At 42.5% G+C, this 26,569-nt stretch overlaps 1 protein-coding gene across 7 annotated transcripts in view; it reads right to left on the bottom strand.

The window, feature by feature from the left end:
- Nucleotides 1–491: 491 nt before the first annotated feature.
- The window catches only part of KRIT1 (KRIT1 ankyrin repeat containing), a 70,512-nt gene continuing 44,434 nt past the window's right edge, over nucleotides 492–26,569 (bottom strand). For 4 of the 7 annotated variants that reach the window (XM_085892564.1, XM_085892562.1, XM_085892567.1 and 1 more), the window contains 5 exons: nucleotides 17,680–17,846; nucleotides 10,569–10,659; nucleotides 4,462–4,668; nucleotides 3,249–3,365; nucleotides 492–2,277 (listed from right to left, as the gene is read on the bottom strand). In XM_085892564.1, coding sequence (XP_085748690.1) covers nucleotides 2,227–2,277; nucleotides 3,249–3,365; nucleotides 4,462–4,668; nucleotides 10,569–10,659; nucleotides 17,680–17,846 — 633 coding nt within the window. In that variant the 3' untranslated portion in view covers nucleotides 492–2,226. Of the gene's footprint in view, nucleotides 2,278–3,248; nucleotides 3,366–4,461; nucleotides 4,669–7,458; nucleotides 7,607–10,568; nucleotides 10,660–17,679; nucleotides 17,847–26,569 lie in introns of those variants that run through there. The other 3 variants (XM_085892565.1, XM_085892566.1, XR_015061043.1) reach the window with 3 other exon arrangements.

The raw sequence follows: 26,569 nt of genomic DNA, 5'->3' as shown, positions 1-26,569 counted from the left end.
TCCCCCCTCAGCTCCAAGCTGAGTGGCCGTGTTTGTCAGACGTCAAGCCCAGTGTTGTCCCATGTATTTATCTGCATGTGTGCATGATATGCGGTCGAGCTCCTCTTGGAGCCTCAGACCTTGTCGAGAATAAAAGAGCAAAAGGCAATACATAAGTGGTAAAACTGTCCACATCAGTCACCAAGTAACCAGTGGATGCAAGATAAAAGCAAACCTCACACATTTTTCAATAGTTGAACCTTCATTTGGAATATTTTATTGCAAGTGTGAATTATTCTTTGAGAAATAATTCTAACTGTATAAAAAGTATAAATCTTCAGTGTCCCGAGAAGATGAATGATTAATCTGAGCAGGTGGTCCAGCAAAATGATGCCACAGGTGTGAGGCAGCAATTCTGCTCAAAAAAACAAGGTGTAATTCAGAGCCAGGCTGCTGAAAATGGCTCTGCTGGAATTATGTATGCAACACACACACACACACACACACACACACACACACACACACACACACACACACACACACACACACACACACACACACACACACACACACACACACACACACACACACACACACACACACACACACACACACACACACACACGACTTGATGGGCAAATTTTAGCAAGGTTACACTCTCGTATGAAATACAATTTTAATTACAAAATGGTGACATTCTGGAAATATTTTTGTGAAAAAAGTCAAAGGTGGAAAACAAATTAATTGTTCAGCGAAATTCAAACAGGATAAAACATTGGTACTACTTCGATAGGCACGTTAACCAATAAATAAACCAATGTCACCCGCAGGGTGACCCGTATCTTGCCAAAAGGTGATTACGTGTGACTTCTTTAAGGTCACACTGAGGTGAACAGAGCTGCTATCCACCAGGAGCGACTCCTTGAGGAATATCTGCCTATGAGAGATTCCGATGAGAATCGTTCTACAGAGTAACCATGAAAAATATGCTTTTTCCTCATAACGTCACCAAATGACGTCATAATGTCTCAAGCTTGACATATCTAGAAAGCACTCGTCGAGGTGTTCAATTTGAGGTACTACACGATATGGTTCCAAAAACTTGAAAATTTGACCTTGGGGTCAAATATGTTTGACCTGAGGCGCTAACCATGAAGGTCAAGGCCAATCGCCACCAAAAATTAATCAGCTGAGTGCCAGACCATGAACTATATTCCCATGAAGTTTGAAGACGATCCGATCAAAATTACTCAAAAAATAAGGGTTTCGTCGACTCCCCTGATTTGCGACAAGGTGACCTTGACCTTTGACCTTGACATTCAAAATTTTGTGCACTGAAAGGGACGTCCATAGGCCTCTGATATGCGAAGTTACAAAAATTTCCAATGATAACTGTGCTCTGCAGAATTTTTTATTCGTGATTACAGAAAAACAAACAAAAAAAACCAGACAAGCTGACTAACATATCTTGCAAAAACTTCGTTTTGGCAAGATAATAAGATCTAGAACGGCACTCGATAGGGCGCTTCCCTGCACAAGGCTGAACAGTTTACGTTTTGTGTCCCAATGATAGGCCAGATCTGGATCTCCAAAATCGAATCGGATTGTTGTTGTCACCGACCCAACTCATCCACCAAGTTTCGCGTGAATCAGTCCTCAACTTTTTGAGATATTGTGCCATATATCGTTTTGGCCTAATTTCTCAATGGTGAGGAATCACTCAAAGAATTTCTCGAATCCGGATTTGGATCTTCACCAAAATCGAATCGATTCATCCGAGTCATACACCTGACCACCAAGTTTCGTCCAAATCCATCCACAACGTTTTAATATATTGTATTATACTGTGTATCGTTTTTGGCCCGATCACTCAATGGTGAAGAATCACTTTAAAATTATCAGATCCGGATCTGTATCCGGATCTTCACTAAAATGTAATCATTTCGTCCTTGTCACACACCCAAGCTGTCCACGTAATTTCGTCTGAATCCGTCCACAAGTTTTAAATAATGTGCTGTTCACAGATAAGTAGACTTTTATTGTACTGTACTTCATGCTGTAAAATGCAGAAAGGCAGCTTGTGGTACAACTTCGTTTTCAGCATTTCGTGCATTAGAGCGAAGGTAGAGAAGGTGCAATGGTCCATGACAGGATGATCTGGAAAATGTCGTTTCTTTCAACGGGAATCCACAAACAAATGGTCCTTGTGAAGCATGAATGTCAGGTTTTCACCTTGGCCTCTGACTCTCACCGAGTCTTGCTGAAGAGTTTGTCCATGAGTTTTCCAATAATCACAGCCTGAGGATGCAGACAGTCGAGGGACAGGAATTTAAAAATACATTACGGATGAACTGTATGAGATTTCCACTTTTGCAATGTGATATTTGAGAATGATGGGGGGTTTCAAAAGTGAGGGATTATTTTCAAGCCTCGTGTGTTTAAGTATAGTTTTGAATGGACATAAATGTGAAGGGGAAAAAAAAACAATTAACAGTTCGTGATTAAAAAGTGTGTAAATGCTGAGAGTTGGACTTCATCAACCTGTGGTGACGAGTTATTGGGACTTTCCTTTTAAGGATCAAAAAACACTACTTACTTATTCATGGCCCTATCACTAGTTACTTCTCATGGGGTTGGCTGGGGAAGGTTTTTGGCAAGCCTTTCACAAACTGGCGGCCAATCCTGCTGTCTAAGTAGGTTAGGGCAGGGATTTGTAATTTGTTCAGGGTGCTGGCGAGAACTCGCCTAATCTTCACAAAGGACACCGTGGGATATTTAGCGTCCACCAACACACATTGACAGACGGGAATCCCAGTTTAACATCCATCCGAGGGACAGCACACGTTCTGATGCCTCACCCTGCCTGCGAAACACCAGGATGACACTTTATAGCTCGGTCGAGATATCAAACTCAGACGAGACGGCTCAGAGGCGAGTTCGCGTACCTCTAGACTACCACCTGCAGTGGATCATTCAATTTATGGCCAACTTGTCAAAATGGCATCAACAGTACATTTCCTTGTTGGCAGGAAGTAACATTAACTAAAATAAAGGTACAATTGCAGTAAGTGTCTCATTTGCACAATAAAATGTGTGGTGTTTACTTTTATGCAGATATAGATCATTTAGGATTTTGATTTAAGAAAAAGAATTGCAGAAAATTCCAACATATATGGGCACATGCATCATAATCTTTTAATTGACTGTTCCTACAAAATCACCTGGCTGTTATTATTGTGGCAGGTACCAAATATGTCCATTTTCCTCACCTGCTTGGTGTAAATTGCATAGTTCATCTTATCTTCAAGCCTGTGGATGTGAACACAGGGCTCACGAATACTTAGAACCCAGTCCATCTGCTCATGTGTCAGGCTGAGTAGCAACACCTACAGGCAAAAAGCAGAAGAGCCATCAGAGGCACATCCACTTGTGGGCAAGTGAAACACAAGACCATTCAAAATTGGAACAAATCACTGCCATACTCCTGTGCCTGTGGAGCAATATTTCACTGCTGTTCATAGATCTAGCTCATATGGTGAAAGAACTGAAAAATCAAATGAAAATAAAAAATACACCCGTGCGGGAGTGACGGTCATCTCTGCGAGAAAAAATCCGGTCCAACCAAATCTAGATATTGTCCCATAGATTCATATGCCACAATCAAACTCAAGATAACTTAAGAAATGCAGGAGGAGATAGATTTTGAAATTCGTCATTTTGCAACTACATGAAGCAGTTTTCGCAAAATTCAAAGTCACGTGACGTGTACGTATTCGAAGATATCGGTATTCTTTCGAATGGACATGAAAGACAAGGTCAGCTGCTATGCAATGACACCATTCACTAACTTTTACCATGCCCAGTAGAGAATATATAGCCTCCTGAAGGTCGGGCAGTTTTTGCAAACTTTGAAGTCACGTGATGTGAAAACGAAAGCAAAATTCGAAAATCCGTCCTGAGCAAATTTAGATATTGTCCCATACATTCATATGCCACAATCAAATTCAAGATCGCTTGAGAAATGTAGGAGATAGTATTTGAAAATCGTCATTTTCGCATTTTTTGCCAACTTTGAAGTTACGTGACACGAAAACGAAAGCGAATATCGAAAATCCGGCCTGTCCAAATTTAGATATTGTCCCATAGATTCATATGCTACAATCAAATTTAAGATCGCTTGAGAAATGGCGGAGGAGATAAAATTTGAAAATAGTCATTTTCGCAACTTCAAAGGCCTCGTGACCTTGACCTTGACCTTCGGTGACCTTGAAAGTCATACCATCGTGTACGTCTCATCGTCCTCTATCAGGATCACTAATGATCACATCTCCCGCTTCAACTTCATTGTGAACGGACGGACGGACGGATCGAAGGACATCGACACCCATATTATTAGGTCAAGCTCGAAGAGATGACTGAAAAAGACTTCCATGATAAGGCGGTCCAACCTCGTCAAATGGATATAATCCTCGCATAGCTTGCCTTGGTCTCTACTGCCAGGAGCTGTAGGCCCACACAATTGACCCCGATGTGAACCGACACAGTTTTGTGGCCAGTGGAACCGGAACGAGTGTAGATGTGTCCAGAGAAGAAAGCTGCCCCATAAGTTGGGAACTCCCAACAAGCCCCGAGGAAGTGCTGCTGTAGGGCATGCCGATCTTTGATCAACCCCTCAGCACGACTTTGCTGCTGTTGGGGAATTCCGAATGGTTAATAGGACACCAACAACTAAACAAGTTCCACGTGTGGTTAAATATACAGTGGGGGTGCAAAAGAGTCCAGTCGGAAATTTATTAATTGAGATGTGATAACAAAATAAATCATTGTAGTCTGAAACCAAAAGCACGTTCAAGATATTTCCATTATCTCTTCAGGATATAACAACATTTATTACAACAGGAAAAAAATATATTGTTACGTACAATCAGTGTGACCCCCTTTTGCCTTGGGAACTGCCTCAACTCCATGTGGGATTGATTTTATTACCTCCACCACCGAAGGTGAAGAAAGTTATGTTTTCACCCCTTTCTATCTGTTTGTCTGTCTGTCTTTGTGTACAAGATATCTCAAAAAGTTGTGGACGGATCCAGATGAAATTTTGTGGACAGGTTCGGTGTGTGAAAAGGACAAACTGGTTAGATTATGGTGAAGATCCGGATCTGGATCCAACTACTAGAATTTTTAAAGCGATTTTTCACCATTGAGAGATAGGGCTAAAAACGATATATAACACGATATCTCAAAAAGTTGTGGTCGGATTCAGACGAAACTTGGTGGACACGTTGGGTGTGTGACAAGGACAAACTGACTAGATTTTGGTGAAGATCCGAATCTGGATCCGTATACGAGAATTGTTTAATTTTTAAAGCGATTCTTCACCATTGAGCAATAGGGCCAAAAACGATATATCGCACGATATTTCAAAAATTTATTGGGCCCGATATGTTCTTGTGGATCAGGCATTTCGTGGCGGAGGTATGCACTCGACCGAGTGCCCTCCAAGTTAGTTTATGCATTATGTTTGAGTCCATTTTTCCCTGACAATGTTGTAATGCACTCCAGAGCATAGTCAGACTGCTCACATAATATTATATTTCTCTGACATGAATTCACCCTTCATTTATTCCGTTAAGACAAAGTGTCAGTCAATAATAATGATAATAATTTAAAGAACATGGATACATATCTTCAATATTATGACAAATTTGTGTTTTAAATTGTGATTTGAGAAAGCTTGGCATTGATTTAACTGGACTCCTACTGTTACACCTCACTGTATATGTATATCCACACAAATTCAACTTTATAGTATACACGACCGGTCAAAAGTTTTAGAACACCCCCATTTTTCCAGTTTTTACTGAAATTTAAGCAGTTCAAGTCCAGTGAATAACCTGAAATGGGTCAAAGCTAAGCAGTAAACTGCCAGAGGTTAAAAAAAAGTTTAGGTTACCAAAAACTGAAAAATAATGCAAATTTCAGTTGTTAAAAAAGGCCCTTTTCAGGGAACAAGTAATGGGTTAGCAACTGCAGCTGTTCTGCAGCAATGGAAGTAAATTAAGGCTTGAAAGTTGATGCAAACAATTCCTTCAGGTGTCTCAACTTTTGTTGATTAGTTACAAACCCTCTGTCTGTATAAAAGCAGTGTTGGAACAGACTGTGTTGCCACACCATCTAAAGCATTATTTGGACAATATTGCACTGCAGGAAGTAGCATATTGCTATCATAATGGCGAGAAAAAGACAATTAACAAAGGAAGACAGACAGACCATTATAACCCTTAAAAGTGTCGGTCTCTCCTTTAGAGAAATTGCAAAGGAGCCAAGGTGTCAGTGAGTACAGTTTCCTACACCATCAAAAGGCAAAGCCAGAGAACTGAACAGTGTTTTATTGTCCCAGCAATACAGTGGGCCCAAATAGGGGAGTCCTGGGGTACCCCCACCCTCCCTCATGGAATGATTTGAGATTGCAGGTTTCAATGCAATCTTTCCCCACATTCTAGCAACTACTTGGGATTGGAATATCTCATGGGCTTTGCAAATTTTCAACTGTCTTATCAATCTAAAAATTAAGAAAATCAAAAAAAAACAATACGTCATCACATTCATATCTGCATTTCTATTGTTACATATACAAATTGTCATACCTTCATTCATCAAAAGTTCTTTGTTATCGAAACCTTGCCCTTCATTCTCAATTGTCTGCAATTTATATGTCCAGTATTTGGGTAAATTTTCCTTGATGTTGAACAGAATTACCTCTGCCACCGAAGGTGGACGGAGGTGTTGTTTTCACCCCTGGCTCTCTCTATCTCTCTCAATAGAGATATCTCAAATATCTCAAATCTCAACAGGATATCAGGACAGTGAACAGGATATCTCAAAAAGTCATGAACTGATTCAGACTAAACTTGGTGGACAGATTGGGTGTATGACAACGATGAAGTGATTCGACTTTCGTGAAGATCCGGATCCGGATCCGGATCCGAAATTTTTAAAAGTGATTCTTCACCATTGAGTGACAGGGCTAAAAACTAATATAGCATGATATCTCAAAAGCATATGGACAGATTCGGACAAAACTTGGCAGACAGATTGGGTGTATGACATGGATGAATCAATTCGATTTTGGTGAAGACCCAAATCTGGATCTGCCCTGAATACTTCAGAGAAATAATGTTCTATTCCCAGACTCCATCCACCCTTGCCATCTCTTACGTTTCTTCTGATCCACCATGTTGAATTGAATTGAAGTTGTTGTTGTTGTTGTTGTTGTTGTTGTTGTTGTTGTTGAATTGTCCATGCTGAGTTGCCATTAATTTTTACGGTTGGAAATCAACAAATATTACACTACGACGATTGCAGGTGTTTCACTTTAACATCTGAAAACACATACGGAGAAACACTCAAAAAGAAACAATGCTGAAAATCTCACAACACTGAATGAATGTCCAGTGGTCACTGGCTTTGGAGGCCTACTTTGATTTGTTGTTTATCCTCGAGAGGTCATGGCTGATGGTGAGGCCCAGATGTTTGAGTGACTGGACTTCTTGAAGAGGTTTGTCAAAGAAGTAAATTAAACAGTTCACCTCCTGGTTCTTTCAGAGACAAAGTGAGTGTGTGAGATCTGTATGGGTTAAAAAACATATTCCAAGTGTTGGGCCAGCTCCTGATTCTATCAACATCTGCAGAGGAGTAAGAGGTTGTTACCTGCCTATCTAAAGGATGTGGGATACAGCATTGTGTGGAGTCGTCAACAAAAAGATAAGAAGGGGTCCTGGAAGGGGAAGGACATGGAATGGGGGTACATGGATCAGGTGCGAGGATAGGGCAACCAAAGCAGAGGTGGGGACATAAAATCGGGAGAGCATGGAATAGGGGTGTGGGCAAGAGTGGGGAGGGGGAGGGGGACCCGTGGATGCAGGGGGGAACTGACGTGAAGGAATTTACCAATGTAATCTCACACTCACTACAAAACGTGTTTGTTTTCAGAATACCATGGTCAGCCAGATGAAGACTGACATCAGCATATGGATAGTGGGAGGGTGAACAAAGTCATGAAGAATGACAGCACTGCATGAATGCGGTGCGTGGCAGGGTGCATGCTTGCAAGTAATCCAGGATTGAAACAGAAAGGAAGAGAAGAAAATGAGAGTGTAGGAAGATTAAACATTTTAAAATTTACCTTCTCTTGGTCGTTTTGCAAAGGAAGGAGAGAGAGCGAGGGGAGGGATGTGAATGAGGGTTCGTAGGACGAGTGCGATAGAAGGGTGAAGAAAGAAAAGGGTAGAGAATGATAAGGAAACGGACATTCTCGGCATGTGACCAACAAAAAATGATGTGGAGCATGAAAAAAAATGAAGTGGACCATGAAAACAAAACAACAACAAAAAAAACATTATTTTTTAAAGAAAGTATAAGGAAGGAGTTGGAGTGAGGTTGGGAATAGGGATGAGGAGAAACCATGCATGGAAAGAGCAATGAAAGGGTGTGTGAGTAAATGGTTAAATGGTTAGGCTTAACCAGCCTAGACAAAGTGCACAAGGTCAAACTAAAGGGGCTGTCACACCTTGACGTTTTAGCCAGCGTATGGCAAGGTATCAAAATGTATGTAAAACTCTGGCGTACGCTGAACTATTGATGTTTTTAAAAAAGTTTTGGGCGTATAATAACGTGTTGGACGTATGCATAACGTATTAGTAACGTACACAGAACGTTTCAATCACATATAGATAACTTATACCAACGAATGCTGAGCGTGTTGTCGGCGTTCACAACCTATGCCCAACGATAGTCTAACTTATGCATAGCGCGCGGCAGCGTATCACCGACGATCACGTGGCGTAGGCTATTAATAGGCTGCGGCTCGACGATTCAAATCATAACCGCACTAGACATCGAAGTGTGAAGCCGCTGTCACACCTTGACGTTTTAGCCAGCGTATGTCAACGTATAAAAAATTTGCCAAACCAAGCTGGCACACGTCGAATACATTATGGGTAAGTTTTGTATACGTTAAGAGCACACTGGCATATGTCGTAGTATGCTGGCATACATCGTCATACGCCGTGTACGTCGAGAAATTTTCAGCATGTTGAAAATTTCTCGACGTACTCGGCGTATGACACACGTTCCGCATATGCTGGCCATAAGTTGTAGGCACGTTACGAGATCGTTGACACATGTCGACACACGTTACTTGTACGTTACTCATAAGTCGAAACACGTCAAGGTAATGGTTAGCGTCAGTGTTCCAGACTCCTTGGTTTTTTTTTTTTTTCTTCAGTATGACGGTGATGTTGACACTTCGATGTCTAGTGCGGTTATGATTTAAATCGTTGAGCGGCAGCTTGTTAATTATATTATATTATAACCACACTAGAAATCGAAGTGTCAACATCACCGTCATACCGAAGAAAATAAATAAATAAATAAATAAACCAGGGAGTCTGGAACACTGACGCTAACCATTACCTTGACGTGTGTCTACGTCTGTCAACGATCGCGTAACGTGCCTACAACACGTTACTCATAGGTTAGAAATAAGTTTCGGGTATGCTAAACATTACCTCGACTTGTTTCGACTTATGAGTAACTTACAAGTAACGTGTGTCGACGTGTGTCGACGTGTGTCAACGATCGCGTAACGTGCCTACAACTTATGGCCAGCGTTATGCGGAACGTGTGAGTCATACCCTGCATACGTCAAAAAATTTCAAGCATGGAAAATTTGTCTAACAGCTCGGCGTACTACGACGTATGCCAGCGTACTACGACGTATACAAACTTACCCATAACGTATTCGACGTGTGCCAGCGTTTTAGCCAAATTTTTCATACGTCAGGCATACGCTGGCTAAATCGTCAAGGTGTGACAGGGCCTTAACCAAGAAGGCATGCAAAAGACACGACAACAATGACACGATATGAACAATCGACACAAACAAAAGTGGACACCAATTGATGCAACAGAGATAAATCCGGAAGGGTACAACACCTGATGCAACAGAGGGGCAAGTCCCCCAGAGAGAAGAAAAAAAAGCTGCCTCTTTTTTGTACACATTGTCGAGGCTCATATGAGAGCTAACACACAACGCACATCAAGGGGGGCATGAGTCAAGAGGGGTGGGAGAGAGAAGGACAAAACAGTGAAGAACAGAGAGATTGGGAGAGGGATGGGGCGGGGAACACGAGGTATACAAGATGGACATTACAGGGAATTTCAGGAAGGAAAGCACGGAATTTGAAGGAGGTGGGTTTGGGGTGGATTAACGGGGGTAGAAAAGATAGAGGTTTTGGATGGGGGAAGATAAGAGGTGGTGGTGAACTGCTGTTTTGAAGACCTGGAGGGAAGAATGGGATTGAAGAGAGTGTGGGAGTTTATTACAAAGGCAGGGAAAAAAAGAGGAATGAAAGAGTGAAGGTGAGCAGTAATTCGTGATTTTGGTAGTTTACCAGAAGGGGGTTGTTGGTGGACCTTTTACCTGAAGAGTTTATGGCCTCTGCCAAAACCAGGAAAAAAAAAAAACCAAGTGTCTGTCATGCACTTTCCAGTTTGTTTGTTCTTTCTACTCCTTGTAATCACATTACCTTATATTCATGTAGAACTCGGTTGATCCAGTGAGTATGAGATTTTTGCTTTAGCTTGTGACAAGGAAGTATCAATTTGAGATCTTCTTCCCTGAAAATGGACAAAAAAAAAAAAACGGCCTGGGTCAGGAAATTGTACACGTTTTTTTATTTTTCTACAACAGCAAGGACACGTGATGATTTGGTAAAGTCGCTAGGAAAGTTTGTCACAAGAACACCTGATGCAGGAAGAGAGTTGGTAAAAAAAAATAACTCTTCGCTTGGTAAAATACAGCTGTTAGTAAATTTTTATCACCCTTCATTTAAAATGAACTTCAAAACTGGATATCTGTGATCACAATGGGATCGCCAAGGGTAAGCCTTCCCCAACCGAGGAGGCCTACCCTTGGCAATAGCCCATGACTTACCCTGAGAAAGACATTGGTAAACATCGATGCACTTTACCTGCATTATAAGGACATTGGTAGACAATGGACAATGGGGTCCTTATTTCTTACGGCAGATTTTCAACACTCTCACCCCCTCATGTTGTTCCAAATATTATCCATATTGATTAACATTTAGGTGTTTCTCAATGAAGTTGAAGGCTCAAAACTTTTACCTCGTGGCTCAGGTTTACATCTATTTTTATTTCTTTTTAAAAAATTTTTAATACCACGTCGAGGCTTGTGTAAGAGCTAACACAGAATATACAACAAGGCAGGAGACAAGAGGGGCAAGAGAGGAAAGCACAAAATAGTGGGGAACAGAGATAGGAGATCTGTGGAAGGGAGAGGGATGGGCTAGGGTGGGGTGCACAGGGTAAACAAGATGGTACTACAGGGAGTTTCAGTGATGAAAACAGGGAATTTGAAGGAAGTGGGTTTGGGGTGGATTAACAGGGGAGAAAAGATTTGGATGGGGGCCCTTTAATAAGAGGTGGTGGTGAACAGCTGTTTTGAAGACCTAGAGGGAAGAATGGGATTGAACAGAGTGAGGGAGTTTATTCCAAAGGCGGGGAAAAAGAGGAATGAAAGAGTGAAGGTGAGCAGTGATTCCTGATTTTGGTAGTTTTACCAGAAGGGGGTTGTTGGCGGACCTTGAGCACCCTGCGGAAATATTGCAGGGACAAATCGCAGACACAGCAGGGGGGGGGGGAGACCAGAGAGGAGACGGTAGAAGACAGAAAGACCACTGACTAGCCCATGGTAAAAGAGTGGGAGACCCAAAGACTCAGCTTCATCATGGGAGATACCAATGATCCGAAAAGCCTTGGTTTCCACAGCGTGAAGTCGAGCTAGCGTGTGGCAGGAGCACCACCCCAGAGAGAGCAGTACTCCATCAGACTGTGGACGATAGCTTTGTAAGTGGTTAGATGCTCAGGTGTGCCGAGGAAGGACTTTGCACGACGTAGGATGCCAGCTTGGAGATGTGGTTTTCCCAGGAAATAGCATGGCAGAAAGTAAGGCCCAAAATCTTGAATGAAAGGACTTCTTCAAGGGGATTGTTGAGAAATTAGATGGGGAAGGAGGGGGTTCCAGACGGTCCTTTTCAAAAGACATGGTGAGGGTGTGAGATTTGTCAGGATTGAAAGACATGTTCCAAGTGTTTGACCAGCTTGTGATATTATCCAGGTATGCAGAGAGTGAAGAGGCTGCTGCTTGCTGATCTGAGGGATGACAGATGGTATGGCGGAGGGTGGAGTCATCAGCAAAGAGATAAAGAGGATTTTCCAGTTTTTACTCAATTATATCTGCATATTATGAATATGGTGAACCTTGATTGGTGGCATCCCTCCTCGTGGAGTATAATTTATAGCACGTGGAGCCCATCATGCAAGATGGATGACCTGATGTTTTGGAGGTAGTTTAAGCTCACTGGCCATGAGGAAAGAGAACTCCATGACATCTACATCTTTGTTTTTCGAGTCCAACCTTCAGGCATGCTTCACTGCTGCTCATGTCATTTCTGCTCCTCACAATGACCTGAACTTCCTACACGTTGTTAAATATGAGGTGAATTATTCCCTTTCAAAATGTACCTATTCTTAATTTATTGTGTACCAAATTGTACTGGAGTCTTAAATTTGGATATGTAAATCTCCAAGGCAAATGCATGACAAATATCGATGATCAACACATAATTTGCCTTTGAGATTACATATTCCAATTTAAGACTCTCTCCCCAATACTGGGAGGCCTTCACCCTCTGCCCTGATTTAGAGTTCTCTTTTTGTATCAATGAAAGATATCTTAGACATAAAGACGTTAAATGTACATTCCTCAAAACGAGGGCCACCTTTGTGAAAATGAGGTAAAAGTGAGAAAGATGTCAGAAATGGAAAGGAGGCTAGCACATGTTTTAGGCCCATTCATCTTCATTATGTTTTTTGATATCTAATGAGTTTTTTTGAAAAATATTTTCTGAGGACGACTCATTTTTCATTTTATGCTTCCATCACAATTTGAACAATAACACCTGCATTTGGGTTTTATCTGCTTCACTATAGAAGCCACTTCCCCAGCAGCAAAAAGGAAACAAGATCAATGCAAAAGTGACGAACCATGCCAGGCCACCAATATCAGACCCTTATCGCCCAGAAATTCAACCTCATTGAGCAAAATCTAAATATGGTCAAAAATGGATGAAATTTCACACCAATTTATTTTTTGTACTTTGGAACAGAATTAGGGGGTTGGAATTTTTAACTTTAAATTTTACCTGTAAATAAGGACCACCCTAACGGACAAATAAGTATGGTGCATGGGATTTGAATGAGGGTTCCCTGCATCATATTGTTGTGGTTTCCACCCGTTCGGCATGCAGACGACCGCTTTTAACTAATCGCAGCCGCGCGCCCACCAGACGGGCAATCCCAGTCGCAGCTTTCGGATCAACGCCGAAATCCAGCTACGGGTGTGTGTTTTAACCACACCGTAAATCAGCCAACCCTTCTGTCCATGCGCGACAGGGTCCGATCGCCAAATTGTCGATTTACCTAAAGGGGCTGTCACACCTTGACGATTTAGCCAGCGTATGCCGATTTATGAAAAAAAATTTTAAAACGCTGGCACACGTCGAATACGTTATGGGTAAGTTATGTGTACGTTAGGTGCACGCTGAAAAACACGACCATAGGTCGTATTACGCTGGTTTAAAACGTTGTACTTTTTGGTTGTCCAAAAAATTTTGCATGCTTGAAATTTTACGACGTACTCGGCGTTTGGCTCACACGTTCCGCTACGCTGGCCATAAGTTGTAGGCACGTTATGCGATCGTTGACACACGTTAATTGTATGTTACTCATAAGTCGAAACACGTAGAGGTAACATTCGCGTACCCAAAACTTATTTCTAACCTATGAGTAACGTTTTGTAAGCACACTACATGAACGTTGTTCACACTTCGCAACACGTTACTTGAAAGTTCCTCATAAGTCGAAACACATCAAAGTAATGTTTAGGGTACCCGTGACTTATTTATAACCTATGAATAACGTGCTTGGGAATTATTACGCTATGCATACGCAAGACTATCGTTGGGCATAGGTTGTGGACGACTAAAACACGATAAACAATCGTTGGTATAACTTATCTATAGGTTATTGAAGCGTTCTGTGTTTATTACTAGTACATTATGCATTTGTCAAAGTCGTTTTTAATACTTTAAAAAGTAAAACAAAGAAATATTTCATCGTGGGAATGAGGAAAAAAAATTAGCCGAAAAGAACATCGAACAATGGTGCAAAGTAGTCTCCTATTCGTGGACGATAAGAGGATCCATCATCACCCACACCCTCCCCATCACGCACACATACTACTACTGACATAGACATACTACTACTACCAATGCTACTACTACAACTACTACTACTACTATTACGACTGTCACGCACACCAACTACTACTAATAGTATTACTCCTGATAATACTGGCATTGACATCTACTCAACATGGAGTCTGGAACAATGATGGGTTCCTCTTGTGAAGCCCATTTGTATATACCAATTCTCCTAAACGCTGCCAATACGCCATTACACGGTAGATGTAAGTTAGAAACAAGTTCAGTAAGTGCTGTGGTCGTCCAGAAGACGTCGATCTAATTCGTCTACATACGACAATGTGCGTTTTAGAAACGTTACAAATAGCTTCATAGCATGTTACTCAAAGGTTGGAAGCACGTTATACTAAGGTTCAAAGCATGCTACACATGGGTTCATAGCATGCTAGTCATTGGTTCAAGGCAAGTTACAAATAGGTTCAATGCACGTTACTCATAGGTTTCAAGCATGTTAAACACAGGTTCAGAGCACGCTACTCATAGGTTAAAAGGACGTTACCCATTGGTTGAAAATTAGGTTGTGGGTATATTAAATATTACCTTGACGCGTTTCGACTTATGATTAACCTTCAAGTAACGTGTGTCCGTCGTGTGTAAACGATCGCGGAGCGTGCCAGGAACATATGACAACGCATGCGGAACGTGTTAGCCATACGCCGAGTACGTCGTAAAATTTTCAGCATGCTTGAAATTTCACGACGTATTACACGTACCACGTAATATGACAGCGTACTTCATTGTTTTCCAGCCTACTCTTAACGTATACACAACTTACCTATACCATATTTGACGTGCACCTAGCGTTTTAGACACATTTTTCATTGGCCGGCATACGCTGGCAAAATCGTCAAGGTGTGACTGTGATATTGACACTTCAAATTCTCAGGCGGTTATGATTTAAATTGGCGTCCGGCAGGTCCTTAACAGACTACACCACGAGTTCGCTGGCGATACGTTTAGCGCGCTATGCGTAAGTTAAACTATCGTTGGGCATAGGTTGTGAACGCTGACAACAGGCTAAGCATTCGTTGGTAAAAGTTATCATTAACACAACGAAACGTTCTGTGCCCGTTAATAATATGTTATGCATACGACCAACACGTTATGAATACGCCCAAAACTTAAAAAAAAAAACATCAAAATTTCAGCATACGCCAACGTTTTACATACATTTTTATACGTTGCTATTGCTGGCTAAAACGTCAAGGTGTGACAGGGCCCGAAGTATGTGCGCAGACAGAAATGCCGGGGATTTACACAGACGGGACCCGTACGGATACAAGCCGCTTTATGCAGCTCGCGCCGTTTGCGATTGCGAGCGGTTTATTATCGCCAATCCCCATCGGACCCGATTACTTTATCAGCTATTAAAAGCCAGCTAATTATTCCGAACGCAATTACAGCAGCCCAATGGAGGAAGAGGATGCAACGAGCAGGTGAACATTCAAACAATGACATTTATTCACACACGTATGCAATCAATGAAGCAATGCAGGTATACAAGCATATATGCAATGTAATGAATGTAACGAATGGGGGTAGGGACAAGACATGAGCAAACCAAAGACCTGCAGCCATATCTATTTATTATGTACACAATCACTTAACAATTCTACTTATGGACAAGGCGCCACCACTTTCATGCAAAGAAAACCCCAGGAAAGGAAAGGGTAAGAACAGGGCCCGTAGGCCTTTAATGTTCGCGGAGCTGTGGAGACCGAAGGAGCTCCGTGAGACTGTGCTGGTTACCTGCCACCTTCGTAGTGACTCTCTGGGCGACCCTCGATGTTCCCTCAACACGGTAGTTGGTGTAACCGCGACTTGGTTGGCCCAGGCCCCGCCGTGCGGCCTGGTCGATTGGGCCTATCCGACGACGCCTCAGAGTAACGAACGGGCCTTTGCTCTTTCAAGAGTTGATGCTGTTTTACGAGCCCGCCTGTTCCTCGGCGTTTGCTCGGACCATTCTGTCGCTGGCTGGCGACTTCTCTCTGGCCGTCTCCACCGACCCACAGTTCGGCAAGGTACTGCAGGCTTGGCTGCGCTCCAGGCTTCACTGCACTCCGCCAACCCTGACTGCCCTCCACTAGACTCGAACCTTGGCGCTCTCCACCCCGACTCCAGACAGACTGCTGGTTTGGCGTTCCAGCGCACCCTTTTATGGGGTACGTTTGGTCTTCCACCTTCGACCTCTCACCCCTCGCTGGCTCCGCCCCTTTTGGCATTTTGATCCGATCTCGTCGTGAAACGCGAACGTGCGTGGACGTTGTAGGAATCATCCTTACCACGCGGACGTTGTGGAAATCATCGGCTCTCGCCCCAATGAGGGAGTCCCCGCGTCTGTCGCAGAGATGCTGTTCGTTGGGATTCGCCGTGGCTGGCGAAAAGATGGCGGCGCAATGGAGATGAAGGTGAGGCGATGTTGTTCGTTTGTGGAGATGTTGTTGAGGAGATGGTGAGATGTCGTGGTTGGTGCTGTGGTGGGGATGGCGTGGTTGTTGAGATGCGGTTGTGGTTGTTGAGATGCGGTTGTGGTTGTTGAGATGCGGTTGTTCCAAAATAAAGATAGCAAAAGAATAATACTACCTCAAAGATCACAGCCCGGTTACATGAATAATTCCCTTTAGACATCGGTGGGGAAATCTAATCTGAACACACACTTATCGACATAACTGATCTCTGGGAAACCTGAATGGTGTTCTGTGAATTTCCACAACCGTAACAATATGTTAGGGCTGAGATACATGAGAACATCAAGAGGACAATCTCAGGTTGACAACCACAAAACACCACATCATGCCAATAAGGCTACCAATGCCTTGTGAGTAAGGAAAGAAACAATTCAGCTCATAACACTTCCATATTTTGAGATCGAATTTGGTTGTTGTTGTATAGTCCCGAACAGGTCTCTTGAACAGGCACGTTGAGAGCCGATCAAGCGACCCAGAAATCCTCCACATTCAAGATGGTGTACCCCTGCCTTCATGAGGCCAGGGCCACGAGAGAGAGAGAGAAAGAGAGAGAGAGAGAGAGAGAGAGAGAGAGAGAGAGAGAGAGAGAGAGAGAGAGAGAGAGAGAGAGAGAGAGAGAGAGAGAGAGAGAGAGAGAGAGAGACACACAAGAGGAAAGTGGGCCAATCCATGGGGACCGATCGGAGCTCTGACAAATCCGTGCAGCAGGGAAGAGTGGGTAAGATTTGGCCCCGGGCTTGCGTTTGGGGGAACAACCACTGTGAAGAGGCATCCTGAAAGCTGCTCAAATTTAGTACTTTGCATTTGTAGATGCATGCACTCACGTGAGGAAGCCATGCTTATGTTTGTGTCCATCGTATTCTCCATAGTTAATGAGGAGCAGGAGAGCAGAAAGACGAACGGTCTCCTGGCTACTGCAAGGGTACATCCCTTTGAGCAGGTTTCCTCGAGCCTCTTCAAAGAGCACCTCGATGGCGGCTGGCTCTTCAACCTGTTCCCATACATTGGACAATTCCAGTCTTAGCCTGACATCTTTTTTTTTTTTAAGACCAAAGTCTTCAATGCAAGCAGGCAGTCGCATAACATTAATCTTTTCAGTCTTATATCCACAAATCCATGACAGAGAAATACCAGAATCTGTCAATGCTCCTGCCAAACCCATATGAAACTGCCATTGTCGTGTCTTTATTATTAGGCCCCACAGGGTGGAGTACATCATTCTTCAGAAGGACAACTAAATCCAGCTGTCCCATCTGCTCATACATGTGAATATTAAATATCGCATGATTAGTCCAGTTGGACCATACATTAGATCACCTGCAATGTTGATGCAATGCCTGTGAAGTCAGGGTAAAGATAGTATGTTGATATGATCACCTTGAGATGATGTGAAACAAGGTCATTTAATTCACATCATCAAATTCTGCCAAAGCAGGAATTTTCTTTTTTGTCAGAAATATCACCTTTGAACAGAGTATGTTGTGCATCTTCCAACACTCACACCACCACTCCCAAAAAGTTATTATGCAAGGTAAGTTTCCCCTTTTTCTTCCTGGGTAGCAAGCACCTGATTTCCTGGATAACAATGCTAATTTCCAGCATTTTTAAGTGGAAGTCAATTCGTCCAAATCACAAATTTGAGTTGAACAAATGCCTTCAGTACACGTCATCTATGGAAAGTGAAGTATTTACTGCCACCCTTTTCTGCTGGGGTGCCTAAGGCTCATGGACGAGCGTTTTAGACAAATGCAACACAAGGACATGAGAAGAAATCGATGTACATACTTTTACACAAATGCAACTTGAACTTGAGGTCTAATCATTACAAAGTATGTGCTTATATGGGAATGCGAACTAAACAGGCCAATCAAATAGTTTAATGCCCAAACTTTGTCACAAAACGAACAAAATAAAGACGAATTACTGCACCATAGTCCCAAGAAGGAAGCCAGACATAATACACACCAAACACATACATAAACACTCAAACAAAGATATATTATGTACTGGTAAGTACTTACAAAAGCTATTTTATTTGAAGTTATAACCTTAACTAATAAACATTTTACTGATTTCCCAACTGCCCGGATCATCAGCTGGGCACAGTTTTTCATCGAGCTTTTGATCCTTTCATCCCAGAACCTCTCCAAACGGCGGATCCACAACCCTGGTCGCAGGTCCACATCAGTAGATTACTCAACATCAATGGACACACAACCTCAGAGTTGTGTCCAGACAGTCAGTCAACACAGCAATGCAATAAATATCCTTATTCAAACTTATTTAATTATTTATATTTAAAGTATTACGACATTTGAATAACTATCATCATACACCACTTTATATAATATATTAAGCGATAAACACTTTACCTTGTAGACCTGTCCATGACACAGCACCTCCATCTAATCATCGACTCAAACTGTCATTCAAATATTCAAACTGTCATCAATAACTGATTTTAACATGCAGCACTGCATAACCTAGCAACAACCAACTAATTATTTTAATGCTTATTTATAACGAGTAAATACAACCCATCACTCTGCTGATGGGAGGTATTAAGGAGGGGGTTTGAGAGAGAAGGGAGGGGAGAGAGAGAGACAGAGAGACAGAGAGAGAGAGTAAGCTAGGAAGGGGGGAGAGTGAGAAAGGGTGGGGGGGGAGTGGGGAGAGCTATGCCTCACCAAACATTGCTATACCATGAGAGAGAGGGATGCAAGGAGGGTGTGTGTGTAAGAGACAGAGACAGAGACAGAGACAGAGACAGAGACAGAGACAGAGACAGAGACAGAGACAGAGAGAGAGAGAGAGAGAGAGAGAGAGAGAGAGAGAGAGAGAGAGAGAGATAGAGATCGACTTTTATGTCCTTTGATTAAAAAAGTATAAAGGATAAAAACTCAATACAACAAAGCAAAGGATTATATACAAGAGTGGAAAAAAAAAGAAGAGAAGAAACCAATTCAATTTTCAAGTAATCGATAAAGCATTGATAACAGTTTATACACAAGGAACACCCCCAAAAAAAAATACATTAGAGAGAGGAGAAGAAGATGATAAGAAGAGAGAAAGCAACAGAGGCTCCACACGTACCGCCGGAGACTGAGCAACAGCCCCTTGCGTTTGCACGTGTGTGCCAAGCGAGAGAGAGAGACTTCTCCCCTTTGTTACAAGAAAATTCAAGTTTCAGATGGTGAAGTATGTTAGTACAAGCATCAAAATAAATAACCAGGAAAGGAAGGGGTAACAAAGAGGTGATATTAAATTTATAAATTGATTCTTGGAGCACCACCAACCATGCTACATAAGGATTGTTTCACACACCACCGGTTTTTAAATAAAGCAGGATCTTGAGTTTCTAACTCAAAAAGAACACGCGACGTAACCAATGCTTTAAAAATAGTAAAGACGTCATCGGCTAAATCATCAGTGTTCTGCAATTTTCACTTCCTCGATAAATAAATGGCAAGTTTTGCTTCAGAACACAAAATGTTTGCTGAAAGACATTCATTTTTACATTGATACAAGACATTAAAACCAAATATAAAAACACAATGTGTAAAAGACAAACTGAGCCCCCGGATCACACATGACACGATTCCAAAAAGAGAGGCCAACCTTCAACATTCAATGAAAATGTGAAAAATGGTCTTCGGGGTGTCGCTAAAGGGGCACAATTCTGAGTTTTCAGGACATATATGGTGGGACAGGACGTTGCAAGGCAGGATGCTGTGCGCCAGCCGCCACTGCAGATCGCCCGAGTGCTTGACAATAGGTTCTCTGCACATCACCTGCCATTTTATTGTAGTGGAACGGTTAGCTTGAAGCAGCGCTCGCCAATGAGCTTGTGGCTCTGCAGGTTTGTCAGGAAAAAGGGTGAGAACACATAGATTGTACACTGAAGATTTCTCCATCCGGTTAAATGGCATAAAACTTTGAAATAAAATTAACAGATTTGGGAAAGGACATTGGGAAAGATGGAGGGCATCTTCAATGTCTGGGTCCCATTTTAACCCGGTTTGCTTAAAGGTCCATAGGATCACAGAGAAAATTCTGCCAATAACTCTGATGGACCTCACACTGGTGGCCACGGCAATGTCAGCAGCTGGCTTCCATCTATGTACAAGGGGGTTCCTGAGGTGTTCAACTCTGGTAACGCCGACATCAATAAACTTTTGCATAAAAGATCTGTCACTACAGACCCCATTAAAAAAGAATTTAAAAATATTGGTTCCTTTAAAAACATCTGAAGGGAGTAAGCACTGGTATCATGGCGAAAAGAAAATGCCTGCCATGCTTCCAGCATGCTTCGGTAAAAAAGGGGGACCGATGTCATATCCACGTGTTTCGTGTTGAGAAGAAAGAGCTCGTCACCATAGCCAAGTTTCCCAGCTTGCTTAAGCAAGCTATGGGCAAAGGCTTTCCATGGGACGTCGGAGTATAGAAGCCTTCGTGCTGAGAGGAGGCGGAAAGCCATCACTTTGCTCGTTACCTCTATTAGCCCCTGTCCACCCTCTGTAGTCGGTAGGCTTAGTATTCCTGGCCGGAGCCAGTGCTTTCCCCCCCAGAAAAAGTCTACAAAAAGACTTTGAAGTTTTCTCAGGATAAAAGCTGGGGCCTGCAGTGCCTTAAAAACATGCTATAGCATTGATGCCGCAAGATTATTAATGACTAGAGTACGACCCCAGTAGGAAAGCTGCTTCAATAGTCCCCTCCATTTTGTTAACCGCTGCTCAGTTTTGGTAATCAGCGATTCCCAGTTTTTTGAAATAAAAACTGGAATTCCAAGAAAGACACCGAGGTGGTGTATTCCTTCATTGGTCCATTCAAGCTGCCCTGGCAAGGTTGGAGGGGGAGTCTCATTCTGTGGACCTAAATAAAAAGCTTTGCTCTTTTCCATATTAACTTTAGTCGAGCTAGCCAGGCTAAATTCCTTGACAGACTCAACCAAAGCACGAACATCGTCATCTGAGTGCACAATTGCACAGAGATCATCCGCATAAGCAATGGTTTTTACAGGATTTTCTAACGGCAGAGGATAAAACCCTTGTCGCTGAGTGTGTGGACGATGTAGTGAAGGTTCAATTGATAGGGAGTATAGAAGGCCAGACAGGGGGCACCCTTGACGGATACCTCTGGTAACAGGGAAAGGCTGACTTCAGATGTTATTTACTTTGAGCACACTAAAAATATTATTATACAATAGCTTGATATCGCAAGTAAAATTTTCCTTCAAACCAAACCCCCGTAAAACAGCAAAGAGATAAGAATGATCAATTGTGTCGAAAGCTTTTTCTTGGTCTAAAAACACCAGACCAACATTTCTATGTTCAGCAATACAAATATCGATCATGTCACGGACAATAAAAATACTATCGTGTATTGCCCTTTTAGGAATGCAATAAGATTGATCGGGGTGTACAATCTCCTCAATCAAAGGTTTGAGGCGGTTGGCAAGAACTTTCGAGAAAATCTTGTAGTCCGTGCAGAGGAGCGAAATGGGACGCCAATTTTTAAGTTGCTGGAGGTCTCCTTTCTTAGGTATGAGAGCGAGTGTGGCCCTGTGACAGCTAAGTGGTAGCAAGCCTGACCGTAGGCTATCAACCAGGAGGTCAAGCAGCTCAGGTCCCAACAAATCCCAGAAGGCTTTGTAAAACTCTGCAGGGATTCCATCAAGTCCAGAAGCTTTACCTGTGGGCAAAGTTTGCAAAGCAATAGAAAGTTCAAGAGTCACTTCCTTGTCAAGTTTTTGACATGCAGATTCAGACAAGGTGGGCAAAGAGGTGGTTAAGGAACGAATCATGTCTTCCTTAGTGTTTCTGGCACAATACAAGTCAAAGTATTGTTTGGTCAAGCTCATAATGTCTTTTGGATCGTGTATTGCTCGGCCTCCTGGTGCCGGCAGCGAAGTTATTTGCTGGTTTCTCTTTTTTTGCGCTTCTAACGCAAAAAAAAAAAAAAAAAAAAAAAAAAAAAAAAAAAACTTGGGAGTATCGATAAAGCTGTCGTTCTCCATTCGCAGCCATATTAGAGCCCCTCTGGTTTGTTTTGTACAGAGTTGAGCGAGGAGGGCTTTCTTCGTTGTTAGTAGAGAACTAGTCCTTTCAGCACTGGTAGTTTGAAGGCTTGACTGGAGAGACAATATTTCTTTAGCAATTAGAGATTGCAGCGCAGATTCATTCTTGGTACAAAAGGAGCTATATTGCTGGCAAAAGGTCCTGATATGGGTTTTCGCATTGTCCCACCATTGTGCGAGGAAGGAGTGGGAAGGATTCCATAGGCGTAAAGCTTCCCAAAAGGCTCAGAAGGCGACAGGAAAAGCGTCATCTTGCAGAAAACTCGCATTTAAGGTCCAATGGGCAGTGCCACGATTTCGAACTGGGGAAAGTATATGAAGAACAACCATGTGGTGGTCCGAAAAGCCACTTGGGGTGATGTCAACATGGTCGATGACATTTAAAGAGTCATAATTAATGTAAAATCTGTCTATCCTTGCAAGAGATAGCCGGCCATTTGCACATCGGCACCACGTGTATTGTCGTGCAGATGGGTTCTGGAGTCTCCATACATCCATAAGGGAGAATTTGGACAATGCCCTCTTTAAGGGTGCCGTACTTGGTGGGTGAGGCTCTTCTCCATTACGATCAAGGGTGGGATACAATGTGCAATTAAAGTCCCCACACAGACAAACAAGACCATCAAAAACAAGGTGTGTAAAGGCCCGGTCACACCTTGACGTTTTAGCCAACGTATGCCGATTTTTGAATTTTTTTTCTAAAACGCTGGCACACGTTGAATACGTTATGGGTAAGTTTTGATAACATTGAGAGCACGCTGAAAAACACTGCCATACGTCGTTGTACGCTGGCTTTAAACGTTGTACTTTTTGGTTGTCCTCAAATTTTTTCATGCTTGAAATTTCACGACGTATGCCGGCGTATGACTCACACGTTCCGCTACGCTGGCCACAAGTTGTATGCACGGTCTGCGATCGTTGACAGACGTCAACACATGCTACTTGTAAGTTAATCATAAGTTGAGACACGCTGAGGTAATGTTTAGCGTACTCGAAACTTATTTCTAACCTATGATTAACGTGTTGTTGGCACGTTACGCGATCGTTGCCACACATCGATAGACGTTACTTTTAAGTTACTCATAGGCTGAAAGACGTCGGTATAATGGATCGTCCTTGCGTCAGCATCCACGGCCACAGCCAGGACACTTATTTGCAGCATTCTTCAAACTTTTCTTCGGCATGACGAGGATGTTCACACTTCGATGTCTAGCTTGGCTATGATTCCAATTGTCCATCGTTAGCGTCTATTTAAAATAGTCGAGTTTGAGCGTTTTAACACGTTCAGAAGAAACGCTTCAAATTTCCAAACCCCAGCGTCAAAAAACAAAGGCGAGTGACAGCAATTTAAATCGTTCATTGTAAACAATGAAAATGGCTGAGTGGTACCGTTTAAAAGTCGTTGAGTGTAAAAAAATCCAATTGTTGAGCGCAAGCGTCTACTTTCAATAGTGGAGATGCAGCCATTTAAATCGTTGAGTTTATCATTTAAATCGTTAAACGCAAGGACGATCCATCATAACCCACACCCTCCCCCTCACACTCACCTACTACTGCCAACATGAACAAACTACTACTAATACTAATACTAATACTGATACTAATACTAATACTGATACTGATACTGTTACTGCTGACATGGACATCGACTCAAAAAGGACTCGAAAACACTGTTGGGTTCCCCTTTTATGAGCAGCATTTTTATATACCAATTCCCAAAACTGCTGGGAACACGTCTTTATGTGGCAGTTGTAAGTTAGAAACACGTTTATTTATTTTTTTTGTCGACCGGAAGACGTCATTGGAATACGTCTACATACGTCGATGTGTGTTGGGACTACGTAAAGAATTGGTTCAAAGCACGTCAAACATAAGTTAGAAATAAGTTTCGCGTAAAAAAGACATTACCGCGACGTGTTTCGACTTATGAGTAGCTTATAAGTAGCCTTTGTGGACGTGTGTAAGCGTCCACATATCGTGTGTAAAACTTATCCCCATCGCATGTGAACGTGTGTCATACGCCGAGTACGTCGTAAAATTTTGAACATGTTTAAAATTTCTTGACGTACTCTACTTACTACGACGTATGATAGCGTACTTTAGCGTTGTACTCACGTATACCAAACTTACTCATACCGTATTTGACGTGCCCCAACGTTTTAGACACATTTTTCTTAGGCGGCATACGTTGGCAAGATCGCCAAGGTGTGACCGCGATGTTGACACTTCCATTTCTACGGCAGTTATGATTCGAATCGTTGTGTGTCAGCCTTTTAATAGGCTACGTCACGACATCGTCGGCGATGCGTGCAACGCGCTATGCCTAAGTTAGACTATCGTTGGGCATCGGTTGTGTAGGCCGACAACAGGTTCAGCATTCGTTGGTATAAGTTATCTATAAAACAACGAAACATTCTGTGTCCATTACCAATGCGTTATACAGAAGACCAAGTCGCTATGAATACGTCCGAATCTTTAAAAAAAACCATCAAAAGTTCAACGTAAGCCAGCGTTTTAGATACATTTTAATACGTTGCCATCGCTGGCTAAAACGTCAAGGTGTGACCGGGCCTTAAGGAACATTTCTAACTGTGTAAAGAAAACTAGTCTTTCTGTGCTCGTACTGGGTGAATATACATTTATTAAAGTGTGTTTATAACCATTATAAAGGAAATTAACTGAAACTAAATGCCCTTTAATAATCTCCTTGAAAGTGACATTTTCAGGACAGAAAGAAGGATTTAAATAAATAGCCACTCCAGCACTTGGACAGGTCAAGCTACTAAAGAACCATTGTCCTTTCATGATGCGAATCCATTCGCTCGAGCACGAAGAGCTACATCTTGTCTCTTGCAAAAGAACAACATCAAAATGTATTTGCTCGACAAGTAACTTTACCTGAGCTTTGCGCAGGGGTGAAAGTCCCACATTTATATTTAAAGTTACAATAGAAAAGGTCATAGTGTAGGGAGGGAAGGTTTGTCAGGTAAAAGGAAGTTGGGTTGCGCTTGTAGCTCTTTCCGAGCTTTCAATACACACTTCCTAAGGCGAAATACTTGTGACTCAGTCACACCAAGTTGTTCAGCCTTGAGGAGGAGACGTCTTGAAGAGGTTATAAAGCCAGACAGGTTCGGGAAGAAGGTTATAATCTTAACGTTTTTCTTTCGAAAAGTGTCCTGAAGAAACTGGAGAATTTCCATGGATGATAAATCATCATCACCCTCCAGTTCCTTGGCTATTGCTGGGTCGTTCCAGACCTCGCTACCAGCACTAGAGGCAAACGACGAGGCCCCATCTGAGTCGTAATCCGAATGGTTTTTATTTTTCTCTTCACACACTGAAGTCGATGCTCTCACAACGGGAAAATCGTCTTCTGCTAAAGGTGTAGCTGTTTCCACAGCGGGAGTTTTAAAGACCGTAACAGGAATTACTGTTTTTGTATCGGAGGCTTTGCACTCTCCTTCTGGGGCTGTTACTTCTTCCTCCTCCATTACCTCAAACACTTCATCGTCAGCAGGGCACGCGACGAGAGCAGGTTTGTGGTTCTTGATTTTAATGTCAGTGACCGGGGTGGTGACCACATCTTGGGGCGTTGCGCTCCGTCCTTGTTTGTGAGAGGAATGAACGGAAACGTCTCC

This window comes from Eptatretus burgeri, chromosome 8 (genome assembly GCF_056783735.1).
Source record: "Eptatretus burgeri isolate ZD-2024b chromosome 8, Ebu_testis_v1, whole genome shotgun sequence".
NCBI lineage: Eukaryota > Metazoa > Chordata > Myxini > Myxiniformes > Myxinidae > Eptatretus > Eptatretus burgeri.
The sequence above is the reverse complement of the archived record's forward strand: the minus strand, read 5'-3'. Positions and strand labels throughout refer to the sequence as shown.